We start from the raw sequence: 22,853 nt of genomic DNA on the forward strand, positions 1-22,853 counted from the left end.
TGGAAAATACAACCAGGTCTTAAAAAACACCTTCCCCCCGACTGCTGACCTCCATGGGCTGCAGGGGCTCAGCCGCTACCCCTCCGCGGGCCGCAGGGGAACCTCTGCTCCGGCACAGCTCCCCCTCTCCAGCCTCACTGACCCGGGTGTCTGCGGGTCTGTTGCTCTCACATCCCCCTGCTCTCCTCCACTCACAAGCAAGAACTCACACTTGACCAACATGTTTTTCCTTAAATAGAGTTATTCACAGAGGTGCTGATTGGCCTGGCCTTGGCCAGAGATGGGTCTGGAACTGGAGCCAGGGAAGCTTCTAGAAGCCTCTTACAGGAGCCAACTCTGTAGCCCGCTCCCCCATTGCCAAAACTTCGCCAGACACAAAGCTGACATAGTGGTGAAGTGGTTCTGCGAGGGCACCTCAGGCTTCAGGGGAAGTCTCTTCTTCACGCAGGTCCTTGCCACTGCAAGCTTCCCTTCTGCATTATTGGCCCCCTTCCCTTCTTTGTGTGCCTGTGGGGGAGTTTTTGGCTATTTGGCCATGCGCTGTGGGTCCACTGCAGACTGCGCTTGGAACCAGCTCTAAATCCTTCTCATCCTCCCTGATGCTACGCAGTCTGCTCACTGCCTCCTGCAGCTCAGCCACCTGCTGCGGGAGGTCCTCCGCCTGGGCACCTATTGCAGGCAGGTCTGCTGCCTGTCCCTGCCCTGGGAGAAAGGCCTGGGCACTTCCTGCAGTTCCATGTCTGCACCACAGCCTCTTCCTTCAGCAGCTCCGTCTGGGTGGAGGCATCAGCCACCGCTGGGGTAGATGGTGCAGACCGCCCAGCCGGAGCTGCAGCCTTTGCTCTCAGATGAGTGCCAACCATTCTGCCTTGAGGGTCAGGTAGGATGAGATCCCTTGACCCTTGCAGATAGTCAGAGAATGGTTTCTGGTTGCTGGGTTATGTGTACGTGCCAGTGGAACATCCCTCCTTTGAAGAAGTGCCCTCCCTGCGCGCCCTCCCATGCCATCTGCCATGCAAAGAGCTGCTGCGCCGCGCCCTGGCTGCCTGTCTTGTTTGCAGTGCTCCTGGTCACTGGCATTCCCTAGGGCTCCCTTTTGTGGACAGTTGCCACCACTCATTCAGTGGTACTTTGGTTACCAGTACATTGATAATTACTGCCAGCATTAAACTTTGAATTCCTCTGAGCTGCCTTGGATGTTATAGTGGTTAAGAGCCTCTTTCCACTTCATGTTCCTAATGCTTCCACCACTACAGCCCTGGGGAAGTGACTAACTCACATCACTCAGTTCATAAAGTCTGGGTTTTCTATCCAGTCTGACTTTTCCATAAGACCTGAACTTGCTACAGACACACACAGTCCCTTACAGTGTGGAGTCTTGCACGTAAGGCTTCCATAGGCATGGAATTCACATGCAGTAGTTAATTTACAGAGGACTGCAAAGGTTGCCCATGTTCCCTCTCCACAAGCTTTATTTGCCATACAGCCATCTGTCACCAATCACCATAGTCCCACTATTGTTAAGAAACTATTTCTCAGCAGCTATCCAACCATCTAATTTTAGGGTGTATATCTAAGGCTATATATGTTTTCTCCCAGCAGTGGCCTAGGGAAAGAAAAGAGCAACCACTTTTTATTTTCCATTCTTGCTGCTAATTGATTTAGATTGTTATTTTCTTCATATTTGTCTTTAATAAAAGGACACTAAGCCTGTAACAGGTACAACTCCATTGTGACAGCTTCCATTTCTTCATGTATTGATATCACAACTGTAAAGGGGAAAAATAATCTTAGAGGTGATACTTCTTTGTAATCACAAATTAATCTGCTTTCCAAGTAGGAAAAGTCAAAGAGCATAGGAATCTGCTTTCAAACCTAAACAGCCAGTGTCTGCAGTAGCAGTGCTTAGCCCCAAGTATTTATGGCAATTCAAGATGTTACATTTGTTCAGCTGTGCACATTATACAGTTTGCTTCTGCCAGTTGTGATAGCTTATTCCCCTCCTTTGAAGCAGAGACACCTTTATCTGTAAGAAAGTTGCTGGTGTGAACTGGGGAACAGAAAGTCTGACAGCAGTAACTGGGAAAATCCTTCTGGAGTTGTGTTTTCAATGTCACCATTTAGATTGCCTCTCTGAGACAGTGCAATCAACAGGGAATAGTGCTGTGTGTTCTGATTACACAAGCTAGTAACCGAAATGTGCCTACCAGCAGCACAGCTAGCTATGAGTAATACACAGTACCTCTGAAAAATGATTACATAAACAGGTATCTCAAAGACAGCAAGTGAGATACAGCTCTAGGTTAGTGTTGGGACTGTCTCTGGACTCCTTTGGACTCCTTTTTAGTTGCTAGTAGGACTGAAGATTTAAATCAACATTGAAAACATTTATACATTCATGCTGCTTTCCTCAAAGTACTTATTAAAAATACACTTTTCCACATTTTGAATTAAAAAAAAAATATTCTGGAAAGTTGTAAAAAGCAGTGTAGATTTAAAGAATTGTTTTGAAAGCCTTCAGGTTTTTGTTTTGTTTTGTTTTGTTTTGTTTTTTTCCCCACTGTTGGCTTAATAGCTGAAATTTCTTGATTTTCAATAACTTGAAGACCTACCTACAACTTAGAAACAACTGAAGCAGGCCTTCTCTTTTGTAAGCACTTAGCAACCATCAGCTTTCAAGATTTTAGGTTATTCCTTTAAGAAAGATTCCAAGTATCTCTTCAAAAGCAGTATATTTACCTTAATGAATGTTATGTTGAAGACAGATATTAGTCCTGCAAGACATTGCTCTGTATAAGGAACTGAATACAAGACATAACTTCAGCATATTGCTTTCCACTAGTGTCTACATCCATTAAAATATGACGGTGAAGTGATGGATCTTAAGTACTTAAACTAAGTCAATCAACACACAAGAGTAGCTTGCAGGATCAAACCTGACAACTATTAAAACCATAACTAATGAACTTAAAAGTCAAAAAGATGGAACATTCCAGCTATCTCTAAAAGCACTCTACCAGTTCTGATAACCTGAGCAAAGTTAGGATGAGAAGGTGAACAAGATTGTTGATTTCTGGAAAATCAGGACTATGGAAATAAAATTATTTAAAAGGTATTGTAGTATCTGTCATAATTCATGCATATCGCATCCAAATATTTGACAACATATACCTAGTCATTCAGTTTTATGCTGATATTCACACATTATTGAAATACACAAGTTTAAAAAAGCATTCCTTTATTTGGTCCTGGAACTTCCAGAGTGAAAAGATTTTTAAATCACAAGAATTTATTTTTGTGGAGTGATTATACAACTATGTAGCAGCACTGTGTGCAACAGGAGGAAAAAAGCTGTTGTTAACATGAAGTTGCACTCCAGAGGAATTAAAGGTGTCTGCATTTTTGGAGAAATGGCATATTTTTCTCGTATTACAGAGATGGGATCCAAGAGGCCTGAATATACTTGCTGCTCAGCGTAGTATTTAGCACTCTCTATAGTATCGTGTGACCTTTCACAGCAGTATATACTTTTCGTGGTTTAACCCCAGCTGGCAACTGAGCACTGCCCAGCCACTCACTCACTCCCCTGCAGTGGGATTGGGGACACAATCGGAAGGCTAAGAGTGAAAAAACTCGTGGGTTGAGGTAAAGACAGTTCAACAGGTAAAGCAAAAGCCCCACACACAATCAAAGCAAAACAAGGAATTCTTTCACCACATCCCATGGGCAGGCAGGTGTTCAGCCATCTCCAGGACAGCAGGGCTCCAGCGCACGTAATGGTTACTTGGGCAGACAAACACCATCACTCCGAATGTCTCCCCCTTCCTTCTTCTTCCCCCAGCTTTATATGCTGAGCATGACATCATATGGTCCAGGATATCCCTTTGGTCAGCTGGGGTCAGCTGTCCCAGCTGTGTCCCCTCCCAGCTCCTTGTGCATCCCCAGCCTCCTTGCAGGTGGGGTGGTGTGAGGAGCAGAAAAGGCCTTAGCTCTGTGTAAGCAATAACGAAAACATCCCTGTGGTATCAACACTATTTTCAGCACAAATGCAAAATACAGGCCCATTCTAGCTATGGTGAAGAAAACTGACTCTACCCCAGCAAAACCAGCACAATGCTAATTTTAGAATAATTTTAGACATGTTCACAGGATTAGGCTTTGTAGGTATCATGATTTATATAGAAATTATTCAAAATGTCTACATCTTTGTTATGTCAAATTATAGTTCTTTAAACCAATACAATCATAAGATAAATATTAGTTTAAAGAAAGATAAAAGTTTATATGGAGTCCACTTGCATATGGACTAAACAAAAAAAATATTTTTATCATAGCAAAAATGTAAAATACATTGTCAAAGGCATTTAGCTGGTCAGCTGAACACTTGTCAGAGAAAGTGATTTCTTAATGATTTCTAAAGCACTGCAAGTACCCAACAATGCAGAGAGCAGCAAAGATTAATAATTACCTATATACTCACAACTCAAAAAAACCCACAAATTAGAATTTGTTTTCCGCCTTTTAGTTTCCTTTTGTGGCAGTGTTTTCTCCATAAAGACTGGATAAAGATCTGACAGGTTATTAAACAGATAATAAATGCTAGCATTAAAATATTGTTCTTCAGAAAAGATAAGCAGTTGGAGTACACAAATATTCTACCAAATTTAGAAGTGATTTGCATAAGCAAAAGACACTCCAGAGAGATGGTAAAAACCAGAAAGAATCTTCTGTGCTTTAATTTCACCCTGGGACACAATAAAACCTTCCTGTCCCACCTCATCAGCTGTTCTGACGCACCACGCTCAGCTGCTATGGTAGGGCTTCCAGCACTCAGCACCAGGCCAGCGCTGAACACCAAGATTTCCCAAGAAGTAAAAGACAGCTGTGGCATGTAGTAAATAATAAGCCTGTATTTCTGTAAAGTAGAACTGAGCAGACAACTTAGTAGATCTCACTGTGCTATAATTATTCTTGGCTCCCACAGTTTCACATGACCCAGCAGATTACCAGTAGGCAGACTATGGTTCTGTTCACGCGTACCACAGAGTGTTCCTACCTGTGCACACGAGTGGGACTTGCACCCCAGGTCATGTTGCAGAGCCATTTCCTATTCACACTAGTGCTTACCCTAGTTTTTCTTTCACAGAACATACACCACTGCTTGGGATTTCTTTTAAATCATGCTTTTAAGTCTCTCTCTAAGAGACTTATATCCCACAAAACAGGTTTCTGGAAAACATCAGATCACTGCTTTTGAGAACAGGCAACAGGGAAGCTGCTGCCTTTCACCCTTTGCAGGAAATTTAGGTGTCTATTACCTGGTCACACAAATTTATGACTTGAAACTTCTACAGGTCAAGCACGTCTGCTCCTGTTGATCTTTACTGAAGTCACCAAGATCATACTTACATCAGTGTTCACTGTGTATATTCAAACTGCACAACAGGGTAAAAATCACATAAATACATGGATGGCTACAACCCAACATTCACGCTTGAAGGTGCATTTGCTTTGTGATAGTTTTCTTCAAGGGATGCTAATGATTGCAAAAGTAAGATTCTTCCTTCTTCATAAACACTATGCAATATTAATATAAAATTTATTGTCAAACATTTATTGCCAGTAAGTATGTATGACTGAATGTTCATGGAAAGTAATGTAAGTAGGGTGGGACCAAACCAAAATTATTTTATTGTGAACTTCTAGCGACCAGACACAGAAAACAGCAGATATTTTGAATTTGGATTAGTCCTCAATTCAACTTGCACAGATAGTCCTATAATTGTAAATATTATTTTCCTTCCTAGCTAATCCTGCTTTAGCATTTGACTTGATGGAGGTCTTCTGTTGAGAAATGATCTTAAAAAAATCTCACAGGGCATGAAACTAAAACTTGAGAGACAAGAGCTTTGTTCTGCAGCCGGTCGCATCTTACTGTGCCATCTTATAGAAGTCCTGTTGCTTCTCTGTGCCTCGGTTTCTTCACTGAATGAACTACATTCAATACATAGGCTGTTATTTTTTTTCGTTTCCACGGCTGAGCTTGCTGGATGTGTTCAGGTTGTAATAAAATGAGAAAATATGAGAAAATAAGAGAAGTGGGACTGTATTTACTAGAGTCATAAAAATTTACTGTGTTTGGCAGAAAAGAAGGAAATTAATTTTGAGGTATACATCAGTATTACAGTTACAGAGTCATATGAAGCACTGGAATTAATGCTGTTATAATAGTTTGATGGAGTGCGGTAAGTCATCAAAATAATTCAATACAAACAAATAAAAGAGCCAACTAAATTTTTAGTAGTGATCTATTAACCTAGGACATAGCAAAGAGATATAAAAGAAACAGGGGCTGGGTTTTTTTTCTTTGTTCTGCTGCTAACACTGATTTCTTGGAAATTTCATTTATTAATTTAATTTTTTTCAGTGTCTTTCCTGACATAGTCATAAAATCAAAATCAAACTTGACAGAAAACAAGCTATGCCTTTACCTAAACTGAGTCTGTTGGCCTGGGCCTCAGGAGAGGTCAACTTCCTGGCTGAAAACATAAGTTATTTTGACCTGGGGAAGAATCCATTGTCACACATAAAAACTACAGATTATGAAAATCCTTTCTCATGCTTACAATCTCAGGATTACCATTAAAAATTGCAAGATACTGAGATGTTCAGGACATTTACGTCATGTAAATACTTAAGACAGATAGCACTCAAACACGGACAAGTAAGTATACATTTCTGCTATGCAGAATATAAATTATAAAAATGTAGTATTTGATCACAGGATGCAAAAAATATCAAAATATCAGTTTTACAAAGAGATCTGTACCTGTGTAGTTTATACATATACTGTGTTTGAGAGGCATGCAGTGAATGTATTATACACAAAGCAGGTTATTTTTCTTATTAACAACTTCTCTTAAATCGTATGACATTTTTGTGTAATAAACCACTTTTTCATCTATATAATGCCACCAAAGGAAACAGAATATTTCCAGATTCTTGCTCTGTAGAAAGAGGAGGAAGCTAGGCAGGGGCAGTCATTCTGGTAGGTCTGCAGTCCATGCTAAATAAGGATACATAAACATTGGCAAATGAGAGACTAAATGTGAGCAAAGGCAAAGTTGCTTAAAACAAGAAATTAGATGTTCTTGCTGCGCACAATTTTCATCATCCAGAAATGAAGGACCGCCGCAATTCTCCAATTAAAGGAGTGTACATCAGAATTGGCTTACTGCAGCTGTAAATGCCTCCATTTCGCTGTTCTGATTTACTCCACTCCAAGCCTATTTTCTCCTGTACAGGGCTGGCTGTTTAGCTTGTGCTGGGAGAGACTGCTCAGGTCAAGGGCTGCATGCAATTCCTCTGAAACAAGGAGTGAAGAGGTAGGAAAATTGCTTGATCTCGGAGAGGAAAGTTAAGGTTGCAACGTATACACAATCGAAGCGTGGAAAGTGTCAGTTCCACTAAAGCTGATGTGGTGAATTGTGTGAGTGCGTGGAACAGCACAGTGTGACTCAGTCTTTACAGCCCTTGCCTTTATGGGTTTCTGTCAAATATCATGTGAACTACTTCTTTCATGAGCTGCAAAACAATAATAATTTCTTTACTTTTTAATTATTATTTGGTGACAGACATTGGATGAGGGAAGGAGGCGGACATCATCTGGGGATAAACCAGTAAGAGGGTTTTGTCTATCAGCAGCTGTGCATGAGCCATCAGCAGCTGTGCACACATTCTTCACTGTTTTAGGATAAATCATACAGAAAAGTATCACTCCAGATGGGGGAGGTTTATGTATGTCAGCCCTCAACCAATCACACTGCTAGCATATTGCTTCCCATGCTGGTCACTGCCCAGCCTCCAGCAATCCATCCCGCTGTGTCTACACTTGCCATCTCCTTCCACACAACATCACGTTAATGTTAACATGTTCCACACTTAACACACAACACACTGACATCATCCGAAGCTTGTGTGTTTGAGTGCACTAGGCACAAACATTCTGTTAGGGCTGGAATCGCTAAGAAAAGCCCTCAGATCTAGTTTTCAATCACAGCTCCCCAGCGCACCTGCAGTGTGCAAATTGTGGTGTGCAGATTTACACATCTGTTTCTCCATCAGGTTTGTTTTAAGCATCTGTAAAGGACAAAGTGGATAACAATGGAGTGACAAATACCATTGAATATACTGGAGTCAAGCTTGGGAGGCTTTATTCATTCTTTTTTACTACCTTTTTAATGTGCAAAATGGAAAGTGTGTTGAGAATGTGTGAAAAAGAAACACCTCAAACCAAGTGGAGTCCTAGGACCTATGCACATGTGCTGTAACATATGTCTTTATGCTTTGGCAGGTACACATAACGCTATAGCTCCTGTGATATCACCTGCAGATACTGATTTTCCGTCATTCTGTAACCCAAACAAACTCACCCCCTTTAGGGGTAAATATCATCATCTTTCAGGTTTCAGAGCTGAGACCAAGGTCCTCCTCCTCGCTCACTGCTTGTGAACAGCTGCCTACCATTGGCAGAACTGTTCACTCACATCCTACCTCACCCCACATCTCCCCGAATACTGTACACAAGCTTGGATAATGTGTGTAGAGACACCCAAGGCAACACATACCCTACTTCCTCTGAGTGTACTTACAGTACTGCGAGCCAGAAGCACCTCTGGACCTCAGCGTCAGGCGGAGTGAGCTGAAGGACTCCAGATCCCTGTTTACACACAAACAAAACCAAACCTACCTCTTGGCATAAGTGAAAAGCTTGGCTCCACGCTTGGGTACGCCTGCTGTTTCACGCCTTGCAGAGAGACAGGCAGCTCACAGTGGCAGGGCCCTCCCGGTGGGAATCGTGCCCCGCAGCAGCGGCCCACGCGTCACACGCCCCTACGCTCGCGCGCTCGCCCTGTGTTTTCCGTCAGTGTAAGCTTCAAGAACAGGGAAACTGCCGCTCGGGGGTAGCGAGATGCCACCTAACCGGTGTGAACGGTTTTGTGCATGAAAACGAGTGTCACTCAAAGCCAATCTTCCATCCTCACTCACACCCCCTCCTCCTTCCTCGCTGTCGCACACACACTGCACCAGCAATGAGCAGGTTGTTCTGACTCCATATTTGACAGTGTGAACCCCAAAAGCCTCCGCTGCCTCCAGTGCCGTCACTCAGCTCTGTGACCACGGGCAGCCCTCCGGCTCTTGCCCTCTGTCAGTCTGCTCCCCGAGGAGCACCAGAGCTGCTTCGCAGGAGACAGGAGAGCTTGTGTGACCTCTCCACGACGTCATTCCCAGCGTGAAGGCATGCTACCACCCCACGCCTCGCCCCTCGCTTCGCCCAAGGTGAAATGCAGACCCACTCCTGTTCCCGCATTTCTGTTTGGAAGCCCAGGCAAGGCCGCCAGGGTCCCCCCCTCGGCTCTTCTTCTCTCTGCTCCATGTGGCGGGTAAGCCGCCGGGCCGGGCTGGGCCGGGCCGAGCCGGGCCGGGCCGGGCCGGGCCGGGCCGGGCCAGACCCCCCGCCCCGCCCTGCCAGCCACCGCAGTTGCGCCCACGCGTCGAGCCGCCGCCGGGCCCACGCGCGCCACCTCCCCGAGGGCAGAGCCCGCCTCCCCCGCCCCGCCGTCTCCTCCCCGCCCCGCCCCGCCCCTCCCCTCGGCCCCGGCGCCTCAGCCCCTCAAGGACTCCGGGGCGCTCAATGTCAGGCGGGCGGCGCGGCGCGGCCGCCGGCAGGGGGCGGGCGAGGGGAAGCGGTGCCAGCCCTGCGCGGAGCGCGGCTCAGAGTCGGCGGCGCTGGCCATGCCGGGTGGCGCGGCGGCGCGGAGCTGAGCCCAGCCCAGCTCAGCCCGGGGCGGCCGAGCCCAGCCGCGCCGCTGAAGGGCACCGGCGGCGGCGAGGCTTCCCCGCGCACTCTCGCGGCTGGGGCGCGCCCGCCCCGCAGCATGGAGGCTGGGAAGCGCAGCTCTTCTGCCGGCAGCCGGGACGATGGCAGCGCTAACGCCTTCCCAGCCAAGCCGGCGGCCCCGGCGGAGAAAGCCCAGAGCAGCCCCGGCGGCGGGGGCAGCGGCAGCGTGAAGGAGCATGGCAACTCGGTGTGCTTCAAAGTGGACGGCGGCGGGGGCGAGGAGCCCGTGGTGGGCTTCGAGGATGCCGAGGGGCCCCGGCGGCAGTACGGCTTCATGCAGCGGCAGTTCACCTCCATGCTGCAGCCGGGGGTCAACAAATTCTCCCTCCGCATGTTCGGCAGCCAGAAGGCGGTGGAGAAGGAGCAGGAAAGGGTTAAAACTGCGGGGTTCTGGATCATCCACCCTTACAGCGACTTCAGGTGAGCGCGGGGCTTCCCGCCGCCGCACGGCGGGGTGGCCCCTTCCGTGGGAGGCAGGGCGGCCCCTTCCGCGGGAGGCAGGGCGGCGTTCCCGCCGCCTCGCACCTCGCCCTCCCCAAACTTCGGCGGGCTCCGCTCCGGTCTGGGGCGGGGGGCGGACGCGGCGCCCCGTCGAGGTGAGGGGCTTCCCCCGGGCCTCGCTCCTTCCCTCCCTGTCCGCGGGCAGCACCGTTCGGCGGCTAAAACTTCGCTTCCCGGCTCCGCGTCCCCCGCCCGGGCTTCCCCTCTCTGCTCGTCCCGGCCCGGCGCTCTCCAGCGTGCTGCACCCCGGGCGGACCCGCAGGCCCCGCGTCGGCCGGGCGATCTCCCGGCCGACGCGTGGCCTGCGGGTCCGTCCCGGGCTGTCCGTGCTGCGGGGGCCGCCGCATTGGCCGCCTCCGTCTGGCGGGGAGCGGGCGAGAGGCTCCGCCGGAGCGGGGCACGGCACTGCGCCCCGGGGGTGGGGGAGCTCGGCAGGGCACAGAAGGGGCAACGACATAAATAAAATCCCGGGGTCCCCCCCTGGGTGCACGGTGTCCCCTTCGTGAGCAGCCGGAATAAACACTTGTTCAAAGGGTTGCGTGAAGGAAGCACGTCTCGGTCAGAGTTGCCGCAAAATAACTTTATCCAAGCTGACCCTGTGTGAGAAACTATGTTTTCAGAGGTAGATGGGTAAATGTGATGCTATACCAGCACTGCTGTCACAGTAAGGTGAACGTATGCAGAATTGGAGTATTCCTCTGAAAAGAAGTGCAAACAAATTCCCATGAAGAAATATTTCCCTTTAAAATTGCTGTTTAAGTGAAGGATTATTTCATTGTATTCTCTACGCCAGCTGGCTGTATGCCTTTGTAAATTTAACACTCCCTACGATATTTGCTGAAGAACTATCAGTGTCATTAAGCATATCTAATCAACGGCTTGAATTGAACAGCCTGTGTCTGCACAATAAGTGAATTGCACTGGAGACCACATTTAAAAAAGGAAAATCCAGAGCGTTCAATAGTTGCATGGATCTTCTAAGAAAAAGTAGGTTAAATAGAACATGTTTCCAGTGGGAACAGGAGGAAATACTTCCAAAGACCAAGTTTCTACGGGACTATTCAGAGTGAGGTGTTACGCAGTGAGCTCTGCTAGCACCTTGCAGTCAAGCCCAAGAGCAGTACAGCTAAAAAAGTGGAGGAGCAGGGCGGCATTCAGTTATGACTCGAAATCACACTTCAGATCCCTGCTTTTTTTCCTGGCTCCCTGGAGGCAATAAGTGCACTTGTTCTTTTCCTGGAGTACCTTTTCCCCCTTGCATGCCAGCTCAGCTGCGCTAGCAGGTGCATTAAGGGGGGAGAGAGCCAAGAGTCCACCCACTCCCTTTCTGCCAGCCAGAGAGGGATGCAGCAGGTCACATCTGGTGCTGTGGTAGCATGCATAGGGGTTTAGGGGGGCTCTGTTATCCTCTCACTTACCTGTGTGTGTGCATGAGTGACTTTATTCACGTGAGGCTTCCATTAAAATGAATGACATTATTCTTGTGGGTTAATTCCCTCATTTTGTTGTAAGCTTGGTTTCTGAGCAAGGTGCACAACCCAATGATGTTGTGGGCAATAGGAGCTTATGGATCATATTGTGCAGCATGGAACTTTTTAAGCTGATATGTGAAATAGATGATAAGTATGTTGGCTCTGTTTCATTACAGAAATATCTTCTAATTCTGTCCTAGTTCTTACTGAGGGAAGGTTTACAGAGCGTAGCATATGTTTACTTATTTTTTTCAGTAGGAGTAAACAACATTGCATCCTTTTCAGGCCTGTTGTCCTATTCTTAAATTACCTGTGTTTTCTGGGGGTTTTATTATGTTTTTATTTTATTAGAATGAAGGTGTGTATTTTTTACATAAAGTTCATAGTCTTTCATTAGTCTTGGGATGATGTGGTCTTATCCAGACGCATTTTTTTAGCCAGTAGGACTGTTTCAGTGAGAAATATGAGATGTTTGTGTTTCTCCTGAAATAGTTGCAAATATATAATGGTACTACTCTTTTTGGTTGGCAGTGTTTATAGAAACGGGTGAAGAAGTTGTACTATATAGTATGTTCATCTTCCTGTATGGGAATTACAGTGATGCTAGTAAGTGTCTCTGTGCCAGAATAAATGTGAGGATGGAGTTGTTTTGATTTATTCTTGTATATGTATTTATAACAATGTAATGCTTGTAGGTAGACAAGCCTTAAATCATGCAAAGAGAAGGGTATTCTAATTTCACTATGTTAATACCATCAAGGCAAAGAACTAAATTTTCTACTAAAATAACAAGAAAAAAGTAAAAAATTGAATATTTTGTGGTATCCAAGTGGGAAGATTTAGAGTAAGTTTGTAAATGTAGCTATTATTATGATGTTTGTGGCGCATATGTAAATGGACATCGCAGTAAATTTTAAATATAGGAACACTTAGGAGAATATCAGGTTAACCACGTAAGAGGGTAAAATTCTGGTACAGGCTCCTGTGGACACTCGTTTTTATTTTTATTTTTTTCTAGTTCTGGATGCTTGTAACCCCCATTTGCTGGGTTACTTTAATGCATTTCATTATATTTCTTGACCTCGTTCTCCCGCTTTTTGTAAAACTTCATAGGTTTATCTACACTGAACAGTATTTTGCTGTGTTGTTTGGAGGGGCGAGCAGTGCCCCTCTGCTCTGCTGCCCCTGTTTTTTTTTGGTGTGAACAGAGTGTGGGAGCTGTGTCTGTAAACTCAGTGCCCTATGAATTGGTTACTTGCATCCTTGTGGGGCTTGGTCTCTAATTTTATGGCTCTCCGTCCTGCCTGTGTTTCAGGGAAGAACTGGCTCTTCATCAGGCAGATACACCCTTGGAGAATTAAATTCAATAAGTATTACATAATTTTTCCACAAGGGGACCATTTTGTTCCTGGTTGTCTTTTCCCAGTCTTCTGAGGTTAATGTCTAATTTGGAAGCTGTTATGTAAACCGAGCACCTAATGCACATGAAACCCAGCACAAGACCTCTGTTTATCTCTTTGCAGCTGTGATTACTGCATCTCTAAACTTGGACAACAATTCTCTGTAATTGCATGACTCACAAAAGTGAATTTATCGTCACTGTTTTGGTTAGAGTTTATTGAAGTCCTGTGTGCTTTCTGTGAGATACCGTGTGCCTCCGGCCGTCCCTGCTCACGCGCAGAAAAACGAGCCCATGGGAGAGCATCACTGGTCCAGCCTCGTGGCCCCGCAGCTGCCGGATAAGAACAGCGTGAAACCAGTGGGAGATGGGAGCAAACGCACATGGTTCTGCTGCTGCCATACACGTTTCACTCATTTCACGGCAGAGTTGTGGTGGACATGGGCTTTGTGTGACTTTTATATGTTACGGCCTTCTGGTACTAGTGGAAATGTACATGGCTGATTTTTCAGATGATTAATTACTCAGTGTCCTTTGGCATGTCAGGAGTTTCTTTAATGGTCAGAGGGCTTGCTTGCATGTGCCCAGGCTGTTGGTCTGGCCCTGTAGCATCTCCCTGCCTCCCTGTCTATGGGTACACAGAGAAACGCACTGTCATGGAAATCTTGGTTTTATTACCACATTATCGAGGGTATCTGTAGTCAGCAATCTAAAAGGAAAGGTTACTGCCTTCAGAGTCACACGGGAGAGGCGTCTTTTAACCAGAAACAGCAATGTGTGAGAAAGACTGAGGGGGAATGATATGTGTATGAGTAAATGTAGCCTTCGCACTCCGATGGCTACAGTTCTTGGTTTGGTGTTTGGGAACAGCCTTTGACTGGAAGTGGGGACAAAAATTTTAACTGGCTTTGAGATGGAGTGAAGCAAGACTGTCATGTGGAGTTGTCTGGTGGAGTAGCAGATAAGGAGATGCAGTGCAGGCAGTGTTGAAGGTCTTTTTCCAGTGTAGATGGATACAAAGTATGAACTGATTTGCCACAATAGCAAAAAACTATTGACACTTCATGTCGAGAGATTCTCTCTGGCTAACTCCTCATCTATTCAAGGAGCACAAGGCCTTTTTTTAATGATAACAGAAAAGCAGAAGCAGAGTTAATTCTAAAACTTGAACATAAAATTTCAGAGCATAGTGAACAGTAAATGTATGCCAGCTTTTTTTAACATGCATGGCATTGCAGTTTCAAAACCTTTTTGTATACGTATTTGAGGGTTATCATGTAAACCTATAAGGTTTATCATGTAAGTCTTTATAAACCATAGAAAAGCTCTATCGATGCTCCCTTGTAAGTAACTTTAATGTCAGGTTTCAATGGGTTTTAATCAGGATGAAAGACACAATAATATTTATATGTATACAGCTAGGTACTTACTGAAGAATATTTTTGTGTCTTGCTATTAAAACCCATTCTGTTATTTTGTGTGGTGTTATGCAACCCATCCATGTTGTCATGCACACGTGCAGCTTAATTTTTCAATTAACTATGTGCCAAACTGTAAGTCATAACTGCAATGTATTAGTGTGCCTCGTGCTTTTTGTTATACTTCTCTCCATTTTGAACTTAAATTTGCCTTGTGAATCAATTTTCTTTTTAATTTGTACCTATGTGTTGGACCTGCCTTTGACCACCAGCAGTCATCCTAATGTAGTAGACTGTGCTTGTTATATGTGCAGCTCACATACATATTTCTAAAATTTGCGCATGCATTGATTTAAAACCTGTTCTTCAAGACCAGTCTTCACTCTACGTGTTATACCTGTTATTTATATTTTAAGAAGCTTAGAGTAAGCACTTTGTCCCTCTCTTTTGTCACATGTCTGTAATGTCTCAGTTGAAGCTAATGAGATTTATCTTTTTGTGAGCTGTTACATACTTAGGTAATATATAGAGCAGTAGAGATGGAAGGTAATGTTATATGTGATGAAAAAATGTGTTGAATCATACTTAAATGTAATTGATAGAGATACATGTGTGCACAATTAAGTATAAATCATGTTGGTTTATATTAAATAGATCGGATACAAATTGGTGTGGGTTTTAATGAATACGTTACGTCGCTGGCAGTGTAGGAGTATGAGATGTCTGTAGTGTTGGATTCTCAAGGTAGTCATCTCAGTCTTATTGCTCAGGATTTCTCATGAGGTTCTCTTTCAGTATTGGGACTTCTGAATTATTTGCTAATAAACTCATAATCAGGGATACATTCCTTGCACAAACAGATTTCTTTTTTTAAAATTTATTGTTCTTTTATGACTGAAGCACAGTTTTAGCTAAGTCTATCTTTCATGTATCATTTTGAAATACTATTGTGGCAACTATAATTTTTATTTCTATTAAATAAAAAAATTAATAGAAGTTTAAGTTTAAACCATTCCTGTTACTCGGGCATTCACTCTTTGTACATGACTAAACGTAGAGAATTTAGTTTAGTATTAAAAAGATTAGTAGTGCTTGTCTTTTTATTTGCTGCATTCTAAGAACTTTTGCATTCTACTTCTGTAAATTCCCCAAAGGATAAAATGGCAAAATTGTAGCATTAATCCAAATAATGCATTTATAATGTCTTAAAGTTCTTTCTGACAGTGAGTTATATATTAAACGTTATAATAGTTCCCCAGGTAAAATGCAACTCCCATAAATGTAGGCTGAAGAAAAATATGGTAACAGTCGTCAAATGCATAAATGGATGTTACAAAGAAGAAAGAAATTACATAGAAGTAATAGGGTGAAATTACAGCACAAATATCTAAATTAGTCATTTAGGAAGCTGGACCGAAAATAAGCAATGAAATATTCTATTGGAAATGCTTTGATGTGGAATATGGTCCAGAAATGCTTTAGGTTGTTTTCATCTTCAGTTCCTATTATTTTTTATATTGAATACTGTCTCATCATCGGCTGTCACTGATTCATTTGTTATGAAATCTAGTTGACTAAAGCTAGCTACTGGTTTTTTTTTTGTACCAGTTGTAAGCATGTACGAGTGAAAATGGACATGTAGAGGTGTATGCCGCGCTTTTGGGCTCATGAGTGCCTTTGTCCTATTTGAGATTTTCTTCAAGAAACACAAAAGCAAGCCATTCACCTTCTGGACCTCTGTGGGTCTTTCCTCTGGATGTGGGAAGGATTATGGCTTTGTTTGTTCAAGGAAAGCAATTAATTTTATTGTAAGACATCCTTCTGCCTGTAGATAATGCATAGTTTAAGCTCAGGTATATGTTGGTCATTTCCCAATATTCATTATGTCAATTCTAGTCCTGGAGTAACAGTCCATTCATTTAATTGTCTTTCATGCTTTTGACATGTTATATACTTGAACATAGAATAAAGTTTGCAGCAGAGAAGGAGCTCAGTAATCATAACTTGAGTTATTCCTCAGTTCTCTGATGTAGTTTTAATTTAACTTGGAATGTTTTGAAGATCACTGGCAGCACCTATGAAGAAGTACACAAGTACATTTTTTTTCTGCAAGATGTTTAATTTTAGAATATTCACCTTCTTCACAATCTAAATAAAGGCATATATGTTCATCATGACTTCAATATTTTTTAAAAAAACCCCACAACAATATCAAACCAAAATGTTACAGAATTCCTATGAGTAATCTAAAAGGTGATGTTTTGGGGAAGTTATATGCGAGTCTTTAAACTTTCACCAGGAATGCTAAATATCATGAGACTTCCTTTTCAATTTTCTGATTTTTTTTTTTTTTTTACTGTAGTGAGAAAAAAGCACTTGATTAATTTTATCTGTGTATATACTTACAAAAATTTATATCTCGTAAGATCAGCATCTTGCTTGGGCCCATGGGGAAAAAGTACTGATTCTGTTATTCCCATTGATTATTTTAGCAAGCCTACATATTTGAATATGTACTGGCACTTTCTATTAGGCTTCGTGGACTCGAGTATATGGGGGGAATTGTGAATTGGAATACTATGTAAAAGCATGGAATAGTAACAAAAGGTCTGGATTTAGGATTTGCTTTGGGTGTTTTGATGGCTACAAAGCTAAATTAAAAATGCATAATGTTTGGTAAGTTGCTTAGGCTTTTTTATGGTTATATAATCAAGTGAAGATCTGAGTGGCTCAGTTTCTGATTGTTCAGCCTGGGGTAGCAGAAATAGAGATGTATGAAACCAGAGGTCAGTTAAAAAGTATGAATCTTTACCTCTGCATTTCTGCCTACCTATCTAAGATTGGTGACATTGTAATATTCAATTAAACTTTGTCAGCTTTTTTTGAGAGGCTCATTTTGAAGGTACTAGAAGGCAAAATACTATTTTTAGACAGGAGGGTAGAATATGAAATTTACTTCATTGGGTTGTAATAAGAGGTGTCCATTCCCACCTCTGCTTTCACTCAACAGCATGCCTGAGAGCTGTCTTCTGTGTCAACATACAATTTTTGAGAGAGAGGAAACTTTTAGCCTACTTTGCAATGCTTAATTTTTAACCTGACAGTACAGTTCTCGTTAATTGCTTGAAAGTCCTCTAGCTGTCTATTCCCTAATTCTTTCCCAGAGGCATGATTTAATTTTAAAAATCATAGTGTATTCAGCTCTAATTATCGGAGGGCTCATTCTAGACACATAGTAGGTATGCTAATGACCAAAACCTATATCAGCTGGAGTCAATGTCAGTACTACCTCAAGGACACTGTCATTTAGCTTCCATAAAATCTCTGCTAATATCTTTTAATCTGATGATAGTCAGATTCAGGCAAGCTGCATGATATTTTGCAATAATCTTATTGCCTTGGTTTGCAGTGCAACTGGAATAAGTCTGAGTGAGCGTGCATTCAGAAAATGTTCATTTGATTACAAAAGAGATGCAGTCTGTTTCCATTATATATTCAAAAAAACTCAAGACAAACACCAAACCCTTTTTTTAGTTCCTACAACTGGAGATGCATCATGTAGCTAAGAATAGGATTTTGTTCTTATTTTACTAACTTCTATGTTGTTTGTGTGGATATCTTATCCAATGAAGCACATTATTTAACAAATAATTTGATACACTATTGGAATTTAGCATGCTGCTGATACTAATAAATTTTCCATCTCTAAAAATTTAATCTATTAAAAATTCTTATTAAGATATTTTGGTTTTGACTGAAAAAGCATGGGTTGCTTTATGCTCACAGTCAAAGCTATTTTTTTTTTTTTAAATTTTTATTTTGTTCTGTTTGTTTTCTGAAATGATGTAATTTAAAATAGCCAATATACGTAAAATTTGTTTTGACTGCAGGGTGGTTTTTCTTTTTTTTATGTAGTATTACTTATTTTCATCCAATTCTTAGTCTGAAATCTACCACATCTGTGCTAAAGCTCTGGTATATAAAGAGCCCCACGGAATTAAAATGTGCCCTCACGATATCAAATCTTCCAGTTCTATATGTAGTGTACTCTGGCTGCCTCCAGTTTTTTTTCTCTTCTGTCAGTAGAATAAACTATGAAAGTACTGTTGTTTCTTTGTCTGGTTCTGTTTTATCTTACAGTAACTTACCAGATCCTGCAAGAAGCACGTCGCTTTATGGCATGACTGCAGCAATAGGCAGTGTGGTTCTGATATAATCTGACACTAAGGAAATCTGTAGATTGCAGTAAATTTAGGGTAATGTGTCACAGGATCCTGATGATAAATGATTACCTTTCTCTAGGTCAAAGCTATGGAAAATATGGAGAACTTTTATAAGATACACAGTGTAAGACCTATTCAACTCTACCTATGAGGTGGAATAAATGTACGGCTGCAAAACCATAGGGATGCAATCAAGCTGTCATGTGACTACTGACAGGTTTTCCACTAGGGCCTTGAGTGATTTCTGTCCATCTGTTCGTTCCAGGAGGACTTATGATTTCTGTTTGGTAGCAAAATTACTATGAAACCAGTAGTAGGTAATACTACTCTCTAAAACATGTTATTACTGCCTGTCAGTGCACACTTGCAAGCTTCTGGGTTCCCCAAACACATCCTGGGCTACAGGTTCCTTGGGGTGGCTGCATATGGGCTTCTGTTTGCACTTGATTTCTCAGTGAAGATAACAGCCAAGCTTGTCTATCACTCTGGTTCACCTTGTCTTTAGTGCCAGACAAGCTCAGTAGTAACCTAAGTCTGATAAACAGAAACTTGGAAACAAAACATAAGTAGGAAAATAAATCAAGTGTATACCTCAAGCTTCAGTTAATAATTGGATACTTTTCTCATTACCCATCTTACCAAGATCAATCAGAGATGTCCTGTTTTTCAAAACTGTGTGTCCTGTGTTCACAGAAGCTGTTATCTAGGTGACTCCCTAAATACTGAATCCTGCTTTTTCTGACTTTTATTTATAGCTTTTATTATGATCTAATTTTCAGGTAGTGAAATCCTGCTGTAGGCAACTTACAGTTCTAATTTGAAAGTTAGCAAGAGCATGGTGATATAGTCCCTAACAGAATTTATTTTTTAAAACAACTCTATTTCCTCATTGTGTTTTTCCTTCTTCCTGCTACATCTCTTCCTGAAGATGTAGTGAATTCCTTTATATAAATGGAAATGGTGCATTCATTTTTATTTATTTTTTTAAATTTGTTAGCTCTGCTGTGCAGTTTTCCATTCTTACTGAGTCTGTTAGCTAGGAGATACTGAGCTGCTTATTCAAACTAACAGGAAGAAGTTAGCCTAGGTATTCTTCGTAGTGTCTTGGAGTTTGTAAATAAATACCTTGTAACAATAATAAGAAATGTAATTGTATGCACATTTTCTGTTTCCCATGACTTGGCCAGGTTTGCGGCTTTCTGTTGAGGATTGCAACCTGATGCAATTGAACATGCTGTTGCCATAGACCTAGTAACAAGATACTTCACCAAAATTGTCCCATCAGCCCATTTATTGCCAGCTTGGGAATTCTAGTGTTGCATACACCTGTCACATTAAAGATATAATTATAAGAAACACGCTTCTGTAACACAAAGGCAGTGTGGTATCAAGAGTAAGTAATGCCAGATGGTAGGCAATCTAACAGAGCTTTTAAAAAGGGTCAAAATCGAAAATGTCTCAAATCCGATGGCTTATTAAGCAATAGATGTTGCGTGTGTGGGACAAGTGAAAGATAAGTAACCTAATTTAGGTGCCCACGTGACCAAAATTGACTTTTAATTGTGTGCATTCTGTCAGTAAATATCTGAAATACATGCTTTTACTAACTTAAAGGTATTTTTTGAAATTTGAAACAGAGTATAAAATGCAGTGATATACTGCTGGGTGTTGAAAAGCTGGGTAGGGTTTGTACATGTTTGTATTGTGTATTTGTTGAAGTAGTGAATTTATTATGATAGTTTATCTCTCTGAAATGGAAGAAGAAATCTAAAAACAATTTCAAGGTTTTTGATGTTGAAAAGAATTAAATCCAGGACCTAAAAATTGTATTATTTCATATACATATTGACTGAGCTAGATGTGAACTAAATATGACAAATGGTTACTGAATCCAATTAAATGTCTTTGGTTTTAGTTTGCTATTTAAAGGTATTAGGTATGAGTTTAAAATTTCTTGCTTTCCTTTAAATTTTTCTCTGTTCTTGTTTCCTAAAAGTAGATTTTCCTGTAGTCTGCCTGTATGCTGGGCCCTGTCATTCGCATGCAGGCTAATTTTCTTTTGTCGAGAGATGATTCTTGTTAAGACAGGTCTGAGGAATACTCCTTCAGTGTTATGCAACCTGTCAGTGTTATTCAGCAATTTCCACCACCACCCCCTCTTTCCCCAGCACTGTGTGAACATTGCTTGATGTGACCATGGTTGTTTCTATCATTTCTAAGCTGCAGCCAACTTTTATGTTCTCCACAGGCTAGACCAAATTTATCTTTCTGTGGAAGGGATGGGAAAGCTTCCATTCCCACACTTGTTCCTTACAGTGCGACAGAGTTCAGACTTGCTTCAGGGAAGGAGAGCTAGCTTTATAGCCTAGGAACTCGGGTACTGTGAATCTGAGTAAAGTGGTAGCAGATGTTCCTGGTGGGGCTACTGACTTGTAATCCCATGAAGTGTCATTGAATAGCAGCTCATCTTAGTATTGAAGGTACATACTGATTTTATGTCACTGGCAAAATGAGCAAATGGAATATGATATTTAACTTGGTTTCATGTTTCCAGTACAAACTTTCCCATTTCTGGAACGGCTTTGAAAATGTCAGTTTTACCCAGTGCTCTGCACAGAGTGTGCAAATCTATAGGATGTTAGATGAAGATCCGAGAAGGAAATCAGGAGCCTATCTATCTTTGGATTTCAGAATGAGCTAGGGAACCAGATACTTTTAAGCATCTGGAGTCTGTGCCTGAACATCTTTTAGAATTCTAACCATAAGGAGCCATAAATGGTGAAACTGATTTTTAAAAAATGTCACCCATGGGTGCTGTGCATTTGCAGAACTAGTATATCAGAATAATTTGATTATGCTTCATGTTCCATTTCTGTCATGTTATATTTTGATTTGCAGTTTACAGATCAATGTCTTTTCTAGGATTATGATGAAAAGTTCTACTAATCATTTTTTGCCCTCAATTTCTTGCTGTTCTCCATGAACGAATTATTAACATCTATTTATTTGACTGTTCTAATTATTACACATCTCCAGCTTAAACATGTTTGAATAGTTCATACCTCACTGTCCTCCAAAAATGAGGCATAAATATTTGGCTAAATTACCTTTTGTCTCTTTCTGAGGAATATTGGCTTGTGGTTAAAACCTCTTCTGAGATCTCCAAAGTAAAATGTTCTCATTTGCTGAAAGACAGAAACCTATTTATTATATTTAGACAACTTCATTTTGAGTGAATATGGATGGAAGATAAAGATGGACATTTGGTTTTTTATTCACCACGGTAAAGGGAAGCTCTTTTTGTTTTGCTGTATCAAAGCAACAGTCATCTGTCTGTATGGGAGTAAATAGTTTCCTTGCTACTTTTGCTGTTTATAATTCAGTCATAGGTCCCTGACCAAAGTTTCTTCGAGTGCTTATTTTAGAGCCACTTATCAGTGGCTATGATTATAGGCAACTTTACTTGCAGGCAGGCACTTTCCTCTGTCACCCTTAACCTGAACTATGTGGCTGATCTCGAGAGCAGCACAGGGGCTGTGCTGGTGTTGGTGAATATGAATTACTTCATTTGAACACCCATAGATCGGAGAAAGAGAATTTTTGTACCAAGAGACTTCAAAGTCAACTGTGAAAAAAACAAAACACTCTACCAACTATAAAGTGGAGAAATAGATTATTAAATAATTCCCTTTTATATTTCTTCTGATAAATATTTATAGGTGAAGTATATAACAAAGCCTGTGGTTAAGTTTGAATAAATTTTCAGATCTTAATATCTTTGTCAATCTTTTATTTTTCAGGCTGAAAACGGACATGTTTTTCTGAAAGCTAAAGTGACTTCCTGGTTTTTGTTTTTTTTTTTTTTTTAAAAGGCAACTGTGAAGGAAAAAACCTTTATCTAATATATATATTTTGTATAACAACTCTGCTTTAGATGGT

General features: G+C 41.9%; 1 protein-coding gene across 1 annotated transcript in view; it reads left to right on the plus strand.

Moving 5' to 3' along the window:
• Positions 1–9,938: 9,938 nt before the first annotated feature.
• The window catches only part of HCN1 (hyperpolarization activated cyclic nucleotide gated potassium channel 1), a 206,845-nt gene continuing 193,930 nt past the window's right edge, over positions 9,939–22,853 (plus strand). Inside the window, exon 1 of the mRNA XM_086479424.1 lies at positions 9,939–10,321. Coding sequence (XP_086335550.1) covers positions 9,939–10,321 — 383 coding nt within the window. The remainder of the gene's footprint in view (positions 10,322–22,853) is intronic.

This window comes from Leptosomus discolor, chromosome Z, assembly GCF_034619465.1.
Source record: "Leptosomus discolor isolate bLepDis1 chromosome Z, bLepDis1.hap2, whole genome shotgun sequence".
Taxonomy (NCBI): domain Eukaryota; kingdom Metazoa; phylum Chordata; class Aves; order Leptosomiformes; family Leptosomidae; genus Leptosomus; species Leptosomus discolor.